The following is an 11,876-nucleotide window of genomic DNA, read 5'->3' as shown; positions in this document are numbered from 1 at the left end:
CACACATGGAGATTCGCTTGAACTCCTCCTGAGACAGCCATGAAAATCGCATTCAAGCCTTTACGATTCCAACCACACTCATTTATTTCATCTCTAGAGTAATTTTTGACATTTTTGGGAATTTCAATTTCTTCAACGACTGTAACAGGTTATTTTCATCCTCTCACCATGGAAACCCACACTCGTTCATCTATGGATTTCAAAAAAGCACTCATTCGAACTTTCCAATAAGCATAATTGCTACCATCAAAATATGGTGGCGATGTGAGTGATTGAGACCTATCCATTTTAACCACTACAGCAGGATCACACTTAGGAACTAAATCCTAACGGAGTGAACCCTCTCTGATACCAATTGAAAAGGAAGTGCTTCTAACCAATACAACACCTAGAGGGGGTGAATAGGTGCAATTCGATTTTTCTAGTTTAATAAAATATATTGACAAGTAAGCAATCAAATGATTAAACAAATCATACAAATAATTAACACAGAGATTTGGTCACAAAGTGGAAACTCATTTGAAGAACGTCTTCAAATTCTAAAACCACACCAGGTGCAAGGCACCAGCTAAAATCCACTATAGAAAAAGTTTGTTACAACCAATATAGAGACACTCACAAAACTTTTGTAGTTCCTAAACTTGGCTTGCAACATCACGAATGACCCACTCGATCTCTACACGCACGTAGTGTCGGAACTTCGACCTTTCTATAGCATCCCACGAGAACCTCTGGATCTCTGCAGCAACAGCAGCTCTAGAAACCTTCCTGCCAATCAACACATCCACTTCAATGGACTTTGAATAAGATTTGATCTTGAGTGTGGCGTGGTGGAGATGTGTTTGTCCAAGAGAGATTCACAAGGTGAGGAATGGTTTCTATCTATGGCTCTTGAAGCACTTAGGGTTTTTGCTCTGTTTCTCCACACCAAAGAACATAAATAAGCTGTTCTATATATCGTTCCAACAAATCAAGGCGCTCAAAATCCTGAATTTTAAGTTGTCTTGAATATTGGCTAGAGTGAGGTGTTGAGCGTGAGCCGAGCACGAGTCTCTGGAAGAGTTCTACTCGAGCGCTGAGTCGAGGGCATATCAAACAAACCTCTCTGGAAGAGTTATGCTCAAGCACCACGTCAAGCGCACATCGAGTGAACCTCTCTGGATGGGTTCAGCTCGAGTGCTGAGTCGAGCGCACATCGAACGAAACTCTCTGTAAGAGTTATGATTGAGCGCCATATCGAGTGCACATCGAGCGAACCTCTCTGGATGGGTTCCGCTCGAGCGCTGAATCGAGCACACATCGAGGGAACCTCTCTGGAAGGTTTCACTCGAGCGCAAGCCGAGCCATGTTGAGCACACTTCAATCTTTTTCATGTTACACTGCTTCAACACTTGTTACAAGTCAATTTTACACAGGTTTTCACAAGAATATGCCAATCAACTAAATTTTCCCTCAACACATTTTGTAGGGCATGGAGAGATATATATTCGATCTAGATTCTTCACGTACATTAGAATTACGATGTTCAACCATTGTGAAACGTAGGAATTGGCAGAACCAACATAAATGATCTTAAATGTTACTTGCTGCAGCTTGTTTTGTTTGACAGCTATGATATTTATGAAATATTATCTCCAATAAGACAGACTCATATCCGGCCTATATCTACAATCTCAATTACCCTATAATTTGTGTCGATAAACCCGAATTAATGTCCTGAAGTTGATCGAATAATTTTGAGAAATTCCATACACAACATTGAGAGCAATAATAGATATAGATATATTTTTATAATAATCTCATTTTAAAATACAAAATATTATTGTATAGAAAGAAAAATGTAGAGCTCTATGCCTAAAGCTCAATTGGGTGACTACCATGATCACGATGATCTCGATGAAGATCAGTCTTAGATGGGAACACAACATTGTATGATAATCTGGCAGTAATTCGATTTACAGCTTCAGTAGGATGAAAAGCGTCCCAAAACACGTATTCAGACCGATTCTGGCAAGGAGTTTTGAAAGGAATGCATTGTCCAGAACTTCCTACTTGACAACACCCAGCATCTAAAACCTTGAAACCTGAAATATACCAAAATAGCATAGGATAGCACACATTATTATGTCAGAAAAGGATATTGATTGCCAACAAAGGAGAGATTAGGAAACCAAGTAATAAATTAAGTAGTCATGAGTGCATGCATGGAACCCTACCATAAGATAATGCTTCAGCAGCGTGCCCCATCCCATCCACATATACAAAATCTGCATCAGTTTTGGTTTTATTCAGACGATTGACAATTAATTTCAGATTCTCATTAAAGATTTGGGCTGCATTGTTCATTGGATCTACGCACGTCGAGCCATTTGTGGCGCCATGCAAAGATAAGGAGTTCGGAGCACAGCCAATGGGTCCAACTCCGAACAATGCAATCTTCCTTGCTCCATAACTGTACAAAGTCTAGAACAAAGACGGGGATCGAGGGAGGGAAATGCATCAGTGATAATCACATGGACGTGAAAAGGATAGATTAAAGCCATGCATGCACAGCCGTAGTACTACTACGCACGTACAAACCTTTAATTGTTTAAAATATTGTACTGCAAGAACTTTTGCGTATTGCTCTGGAGTATATCGACGGCTTGTCGGATAATATTTGGGCTGGAAGTAGTTGTTAATGAAATCATTACTCCCCATCCCAACATGATATAAACACTTGTTTAGGTATTTTGCAGCTGCTGACCGATTAGTTCCTAATATTTTAGCCATGCGTGAGATGGTAATTTGGTGGTTCTTCAACTGTCCATCCATGCTTATGTGACCACCCTGCATGCATACAAGTAGAAACTATATACATACGTATGCATGATGTACATGAAGCATCATGAATTCTAACGTATGCAGAACTGGATCATCATCCATATATGGATCCTCATGAAAAGTTTACGAACACATGCAAGTATTGAAAGTTAGTGGATTAATTACCAAGTGTTGCCCAGTTTCATTAAGAATCCCCGCGGATCCAGATGCATAATTCACCCCACTAAGGATCTTTCGTCCCTTAGTAGTTGCAAAGGGTGGAATATAGTTATTGAATCCCATAAGTTCAGCTGTTGTGAGAAAATACATAGAAAAAAAATATCAATACATATATTTTGAAAAACGAGGCATAAATTTAAAGAAAGCGAGCGCAATTCTCATGCATCGAAACACTTTTGGCAACAAATAAAAAACATGGATTATAAATACATAATGGTTGGTTTGGATTCTGAGATGAGATAAGATGAAATGAAATGCTTTTAAATAAAAGAGAAAGTTTAAAAAAATATTGTTAGAATATTATTTTTTAATATTATTATTGTTTTAGGATTTGAAAAAGTTAAATTGTTTATTATATTTTGTATGAGAATTTGATAAAGTTGTAATGATAAGATGAAATATTTTTCAAATCCAATCAAGCCTAAATGAACCTAAACAGAAGAAACAAAGAGAGTGACGAAAAATGGTGAGAGAAAGGGGGTAAAACCTATTATATCAACGGTGGTTCGGCCATTGCAGAACCTTCCAGTTGGTCCACTAGGAAAGTCAATGCCATACGGTCGGTGGTTAACTTTAGCTATTGTTGAAAGGAAGTTATTATTGCCATTATCTGCGAGTGAGTCTCCAAAAATGAAATAACAAGGTACTCGTTGTAGTACTTTCCCATCGCCAGCTTGAAGTTGCATGCAACATATAAAGATCACCACCACCCAGAAAGGAAATAGAACTAACGCCGCCCCTTTTCTCATCTTCCCGGCCCGCGCGCAGTTGTGAGAGGAAACAAAAAGGAAGATGAGAAGAAGAAAGAGAAAAATGCAAAAGCTGACGATCTGCAGGCAGGTTGAGGGACAAGAGTGGTTAATAATGTCAGAATGTGACAAGAAAAGGGAAGGGCGAGAAAAGTGGAAGGCAAGTTGGATTAATGGACAGAAAATATTGATCCGGAGGGAATTGATTATATATAGGGAATTAAGGAAATGATGAAGTTGCTATTCAGGGAATATTCTTGAGAGTTGCAAATTATTAAGGCAGGATAGTTAGCGGATATATATGATTTGAACAGGACTGCCAATGGATGCATGGATATGATTTGAACATGAACCCGTTCTTGCATATGTATGGTCGTTAATTACTATCTTACTCCACAAATTAGGGACAACCTAGTTATTCTATTCTCTTAATCCCCAGTAATTCAGCAGCTCCTTGGTAATGTTTTGATCCATAACTCGAGAAATATTTTCACAATGATCATCAACTGACGTCACTTCCTAATTAATTTGTACTCCCATTACTAAAGAAATAGGGTAATGCTAGGCCGATGATGAATCGATGAAGTTTGACCGATAAGTGTGAATGCATTTTTTTTAAACTTTTTTCTCTTTTATTAATTTCAATCATTTTTTTATATATCTTTAAATATTTTTAAAAAATAAAAAAATACCAATTCACTTATAATAGTCACTTCCTTAATCCTTAAGTAAAAAAAATAAAAAAATTCAATCGGTCACTTTTATCGATAACTATTATGGATTCAAGTAGCATTTTCCAAAGAAATAAGAATAGGATTGTCCATTCATTTCCTTTTGTTTGAAGAATTATTTTTAATGATTTTAATTCTAAAGTTTGTTTCTTGAACCAATCTCATTCATTATCTTTACAAATAGTCTCGTTTTTTAAGGGAGGGTCCGATCGTCCTCCAAAGCCTGCAAGGGTGGTGTTTTCCTCCCTAACGTACAGCCTTATAACCACAAATAGAAGATATAGATGCACAAAAATAGAAGAACAATTAAATGCAGGCGGTATAACTGACCATATGCATGTATGCAAAGCAGAGAATAGATAGATGTAAAATTAATTGCATTAAAATATAGACTTAGTAAAATTAATTACAAAGCCTCAAAACAAGTAGTACAGATTTGTACTGACAGGGCGAAGCAATGTGAAATATAGATGGGGATAGAAGGCAGAATAAGCTCTAGACTTAGAAGGGTAGAATGAGCTCTGCCTAATTCCTAAGCAAGGTTCTCCTTTTATAGATCAAGGAGTTCCTGTTTACAATGATTAAAGTAAAACAAAGTAAACCGTGAGTGAACAGTGATGAATACTGTTTAATCACGTGAAATAGAGTCATCATTATGTCTTCAGTGGATTCTTCAGGAGCATCTACTTTTGGCATAAGGTGACAGAATATGGTCATTATTATGTCTTCAGTGGATTCTTCGAAAGCATCTGCTTTCGGCATAAGGTGACAAAACGGATCAAAGAACTTGGTCAGTCTGGGACGGCCGTCTTTATAGGTGGAGCACTTGGATCATTCATCATCGGATAGCCTTAGGGTTCCTTCAAAATCATGTCCAAAAATATTGTTGTATGGGTCAGCAACTGAAGCCTCTGATTGTCCATTCATTTCCTTTTGTTTGAAGAATTATTTTAATGATTTTAATTCTAAAGTTTGTTTCTTGAACCAATCACATTCATTATCTTTATAAATAGTCATGCCTCTCGTTTTTTAAGGGAGGGTCCGACCGTCCTCCAAAGCCTGCGAGGGTGTGATGCTTTCCTCCTTATCGTACAACCTTATTATATATACGAGGGTGGTGATTTACCACCTTCAAAAAAATTTTAAAAAAATAAATTAAAGACTTTAGTTTGAAATTTGGTTTTTTAAATCAATCACATTCATTAGCTTTATAAATTAATAGTCATTCCTCTTTCTTTTTTTTTTTTTCCAAAAAAAAAGAAATAGGTATTTCTCATATAACTATTCCTCGTTAAAAACCCTAACCAAACTATATATATAGGGATAGATCAAGTTGTAATACATGTCACATTTTTACACGTATAATTTATAGAATGAGCCTCCACGCTCCACAGCGCCTAGGTTTCCTTTGGAAACGAGTTGATGGGTTTGCCAACCGTCTAAGATAGATCAAGCAGATTGACAGGCTTCCTAACCACTTTAGCACGGGTTACTACAAACAAAATCTGACATCAACACCAAAATTAGAACATCAAACAACAATATACACCAAAGGGGGCAAAAGTCCATTACTACAAACAAATAGCAAAAAATAAACAATCATGCACTCCTTGCTGACACTTAATAGTCTCGTGCAATCAATCAAACAAATGTTCACATAAACAAACTCAAAGTTGAGCTTCGTGCTCGCACCTAGTGCGGTCGAGTACATCTCATGCTCAAGTTGAACTTCGCGCTCAGACTTAGTGAGGTCGTGTACATCTCCTGCCTAAATTTCCAAGTTGAGCTACGCGCTCGCACCTAGTGTGGTCGAAAACATCTCCCGCCCAAGCCGAGCTCCATGCTCGCAACCAGTGCAGTCGAGTACATCTCCTGCCCAAGCCGAGCTTCGCACTCGCAGCTAAGGCGGTAGAGTACATCTCTCACCCAAGCTATGCTCTATGCTTGCACCTAATGTGTTCGAGCACACCTCTCACCTTTCTCTCCAAGCTAAGCTCTTCACTGCTTAGCTCAAAACAAACAAAAAACAATGGATCAATTTTTGAAGTTTATTTTTTTCTGCAAATTGTTGACTTGAAGATTCTCAATGCCTTCTTGTTAAACAAATTGACCTTAAGAATCGCAACTGTTGGGATATAATTGACCTAGTTCAGCCTCTCGCTAAAAATAAAGGAAGAGATACAGTTAAGAATTTGACCCATAGATCTTTCCAAGAAGAAATAAGGAAGTTGACTCAGATTTCTAGAAGGAAAGAGCTTCGTATGGCAAGTAGGACTCAATCACTCCAAGGAAGGAAAGAGACCCATATATAAGGAGGAGATCTCTACAAATCCAAAGAAGTTTCCTACGTATAGGCTTCACTACATACAATGACTCCAAAGAATCTTCTCTCAAGGGAGACATCGTCTTCAACCTCCCAAAATCCTAAATTTTTCTATTGTATTGTGAGATATGTGAGGTCATGAGAGATTATAAAATCGTCCATTATAGTGGATTTCGCCCCCAAACAACCTGTGGACGTAGGCATTATGCCAAACCACGTAAATCTCTATATCTCTCTTTATTTGCTTATTTACTATTTATTTCATGGATGAACATAAAGAGCACTGTATCAAAGCTCGAATCATCATCGTGGCTCGGGAATAATTATTTCCTCCCTTCCAGCCTGTGGTGCGATTTTTGGCATTATCAGGAACAACAATTCCCTGTTAGAATTCTAGTCTTCCCTAATTAACTATTAGGGGAGTTAAGAAAACCACTCATCAAGAGACTTCAAAATAAGTCTCACGTACTTAGTTTTTAAGTGAGCATGAATATAAAATCTCTCATCTCTCTTTACAATTTCTTATAATAACAATTAAAACACATTCAATTTGTGCAATTAATTACGTGACTTTAGTAGCCTTCTAACTGATATAGAAGTTTAAAATTTGATCAATAATAGAATTGTGCTATAACACAAGCAAAAATTCAACTTGTGAGAGTTCTGATTTGCTTGAAGTAATTCGAGTTAACCTCATGTATTAACAGGGATAAGCAAATTGATAGTGTCGGTGATCATATTCACTTTAATTGAAGTTGCTTGGTAGCAGGAATTTCCCCCCAAAATTGTTCGTTGCAAGATGAGAACTTGCATTGCGTATGATTCTATTCATCTTGACCAGAAATGTACATGTTCAGTATTTTCTCTATGAAGTGGCCATTGACTCTGAATTACAACAATGAAAGGTTCCTATCACCTTTTTTTTTTTTTTTTTTTGAACACAACATTCGAATTCTATTTCGTCAAACAGTGTGTTGGCCATCAGCCATTACAAGAGATAAAATGTTTGGGATTACATAATCAATATCAAGCATTTCCCAATCCAATGAGACTGCTTCTTGAGCCAAGTAATGTGCCACCTGATTTGCTTCTCTTTTGACATGTTGAATTTCCTAGTTTGTTTTCATCAAGGCAGCCTTAGCATCCTCCACCACGCAACTCAGCGTCCCATTGTGATCCTTACCTTGTCTCATAGCATTAACAACCTGACTTGAGTCCCCCTCTAAGATGACTTGTTTCAGTTCCAACTCCATACACAACAATGCAGCAGTTACTAAGCCCCTTACTTCTACAGTAGATGGTTGAGAACAAAAATAAAGTTGTTGCCTTAGAGTGAATAGAACACCTCCTTCATTGTCTCGGATCACCACTCCAATACCAATTCTATAATTAGCTTCTCTGACTGCTACATCCCAGTTTATTTTTAGCCAATCTGAAGGAGGAGCTTTCCATGATGTGCTAACCTGTTGATGTTGTGGTCTTTGTGGGACTTGATTCAACAGTTGTGCTTGAATGAACTCTTGTTGTGTCTATTGGGATCTGGTGAATACACTTGCAGGTGATAGATCCCTTTCAAAAACCAAATAGTTTCTTCTAAGCCACAATGCTCTTGCTGTTTTTGCAAAAAACTTATCTCCTCCTTGTCGATTCTATTATACATAGAGAACATAGAGCCAAAATCTTCCTCTGTTCTTACTGCTTTCTGAATTTTTATATTTCCATAATTCCATACATCCTGTGTAGATGCACAAGACCAAAGAATATGAGTTGGGGTTTCACACGATCTTTGACAAATGGGACAAAGTGAATTTGCAGTGACCCTCCTCTTGAACAGATTATGTTTTGTAGGTAATGCATCATTACAAGCTCTCCACATAAACACTTTAACAGAATTCTTTGTTTGCAAATTCCATACCAATTTCCACAGTTTGCCTTGATCCTCTATTGATGAGCACTCCCCCATACTACTTCTTTGCTGTTGATTATGCAGATGATATGTACTTCTAACTGAAAATTCTCCATTTTATGTGTCTTTCCACACTATCTTATCCTCAGTAGAACACTGTGAGACAGGTATATTCAAAATTTGTTTAACATCTTCCTGACAAAAGGTATTTCTGAGCAATTGTGTGTTCCACCATCCACTGGACTGATCTATCAGATCTGCCACCTTTGCATTTTCTGTTAAAACTTGTATTGGTGATTGAATATTACTCAGTCCAGATCTTGGGATCCACTTATCTTTCCACGCATTAATATGCTCCTTCAAGCAAAAGAGGGTCTTGAACCTATCTTGGCCTGTAAAATTGAAGAATTGGAGAAATAAATGGTTTTCAAAATCCTAGTTGCCAGAGATGATGGAGACTTAAGAATTCTCCAAACTTGTTTTGCTAGAAGAGCTAAGTTGAAACTAACCAAATTTCTGAACCCCATTCCCCCATCTGTTTTGCTCAGGCTCAAACTACTCCAATTTTTCCAATGAATCTTCGACTGGTTCTCTTGAGGCTCCCTACCAGAAATTTACCATTAAAGCATTGAGCTTGTTACACAAAGTTTTTGGTAAAGAGAACACACTCATACTATTGGTTGGGATAGATTGAACAACTGTCTTGATCAAAATCTCTTTGCCAGCCTGTGAAAGAAACTTATTTTTACAGTTTTCTAATCTTCTGTTGACCCTTTCCACTGTACCATGAAATTCCCTTATTTTTGATCTTTCATTTAGGGATAGCAAACCCAAGTATTTTTCCAGACTAGAAGAACCTCTTAAACTTGCTATTGTCATGATATAGTCTCTAGTAATTTGCTTGGTGTTTTTGCTGAAGAACAGTGAGGTTTTCTCTCTATTTAATAGCTGTCCTGATGCCTGCTCATAACCATGGAGAATTTGATTTATTATAGTCCATTCTTGCATAGAAGCCTTGCAAAACAGTAGACTATCATCAGCAAAGAATACATGGTTCATTTTAATTTTTCCTCTAGCTATTGGAACTCTTGAAATAAACCCCATCTGTTCTGCCTGGTATAACCTAGCTGTCAAAGCCTCAGCACAGATAATAAAAAGAAAGGGGGATAAAGGATAGCCTTGTCTCAACCCTCTAGAGGGTTTAAACACTTCTTGAGCCACTCCACTGATTAGAACTGAGAAAGTAGAAGAAGAAATACATCTTTGAATCAAATCAGTCCATCTTGTATTAAACCCCATCTTGAGCATTGCCTCCTTAAGAAAACACCACTCAACTCTATCATAGGCCTTGCTCATATCTAGTTTCAATGCCATATAACCAGTTTGTCCATACAATTTTGTTTTCATTGTGTGAAGAGTCTCATATGCTACCAATATGTTATCTGTAATTAATCTTCTAGGGACAAAAGCACACTGATTTTGAGAAATAATAGCTGGCAAAATATCCTTAATACGATTGGCCAACATCTTTGTAATTATCTTGTAAAGCACATTACAAAGGCTTATGGGTCTGTATTTTGTGATACGTTTTGGACTGTTATGCTTAGGAATAATCACAAAGTAAGTACGGTTTATGCTAGACATAGCTTGCTCAGAATTCAAACAAGCTAAGATTGCCTCACATACCTCATCCCCCAACACTGGCCAAAATCTTTGATAAAAACAAGCACCATAGCCATCTGGACCAAGAGCCTTATAGGGACCTATTTGAAAAACAGCCTTTTGTATTTCCTCTTTGCTGAAAGGTAATAGCAACCTTTCATTCATTTGTTGGGTGACACTATTTTCTGTTGCACTAAGAAAGTTGTCAATGTTGGTAGGCATTGAGGATGAGAACAATTTTTTATAAAACTGAGTAAATGCCTTCCCAATTTGGTCAGATTCTGTTATACAAACACCATTGTCATCCATAACTTGCTCAATTGTATTTCTCTTTTCTTTTGACTTGCACACAGATGGTAATATCTTGTATTTCGATCCCCATGTTGAAGCCATGTCACCTTGGCTCTTTGTTTCCATTTCAGGTGGTCTCTCTTCAGCATCTCATTTCTTTCTTGTTGAAGTTGTTTAGTATGTTGAATTGTATCTGCAGTAATAGATTGTTGCATTTGTTGCAGCCTATGGGTCTTCTGCACTAAACTTTCATTTGCTTCATAGTCTTTTTTACAGCTCCACCACCTTAACTCTCTCATACACGTTTCTAACTTATCTTTTATTTTCTGCAGGTCACAAGAATTGCCTCTTCCATTCTACCATGCCCTTTTAATCACATTTTCACATTCAGGAAACGTGGACCAACTGTCTTCATATCTTCCCACTTGTGAGATTTTGTTGATCTTGTTATTTTTCTAACCAATTGTCATAATGATAGGACTATGGTTTGAGGTGGAATTAGCTAACACTTGCACTTCTCCACCCCCAAATGTTGCACACCATCCAACAGTTGTAGTTGCTCTATCCAGCCTTTCTTTAGTAAAGGTATGATCTGATCTATTATTATTCCATGTATACTTACCTTTTGTTGAGCCTAGATCAGTAAGCATACAATCTTCCAGCATTGTTCAAAAAGCCTCCATCTGTTTTTCATCTCTTCTTGCCCCTCCAAACTTTTCACCTTAGAAGAGGATTTCTTCATTAAAATCTCCTATGCAAAGCCACCTTATGGGATTCTACCTTTTAAGATGTCTCAAAATACTCCATCCCATATGCCTGGTTTCTGTTTTAGGATGGCCATAAAAGCATGTTAGCGTCTAAGAGAATTCATTTTCATCAACCCAGGAATTGATATGTCTTTGGGTGTAATTTTGAATCATGAGTTTTATATCCTCCTCCCAAAACAAAGCCAAACCACCACTTTTGCCTATCCCCTCAACAAAGAAAACATTCTTAAAACCCAACTTGATTCTGATAGCCTCTATCTTATTTTTATGCATCTTAGTTTCCATGAGAAACAAGATGCTAGGCTTATGAGCCTTAACCATAAGGCTAAGGTCCCAAACTGTCTGAGGGTTGCTAAGCCCTCAGCAGTTCCAACTAAGTAGCCTCATTACTCCTGGCGGGGCTGA

The 11,876-nt window shown here is 37.5% G+C and overlaps 1 protein-coding gene across 1 annotated transcript; it reads right to left on the bottom strand.

Annotated features, from left to right (window-relative positions):
• Nucleotides 1-1,722: 1,722 nt before the first annotated feature.
• Nucleotides 1,723-3,970, bottom strand: LOC108982849 (GDSL esterase/lipase At1g29670-like). Its single transcript, XM_018954311.2, has 5 exons — nt 3,530-3,970; nt 2,989-3,113; nt 2,581-2,829; nt 2,217-2,463; nt 1,723-2,084 (listed from the first exon to the last, which is right to left on the bottom strand). The coding sequence occupies exons 1-5, from the start codon at nt 3,789-3,791 to the stop codon at nt 1,855-1,857; spliced, it is 1,113 nt and encodes a 370-aa protein (XP_018809856.1). The 5' UTR covers nt 3,792-3,970; the 3' UTR covers nt 1,723-1,854.
• Nucleotides 3,971-11,876: the final 7,906 nt, after the last annotated feature.

Source organism: Juglans regia, chromosome 6 (genome assembly GCF_001411555.2).
Source record: "Juglans regia cultivar Chandler chromosome 6, Walnut 2.0, whole genome shotgun sequence".
NCBI classification, from domain to species: Eukaryota; Viridiplantae; Streptophyta; class Magnoliopsida; order Fagales; family Juglandaceae; genus Juglans; species Juglans regia.
Note: the sequence above shows the minus strand (reverse complement) of the source record. Positions and strands in the feature narration are given on the sequence as shown.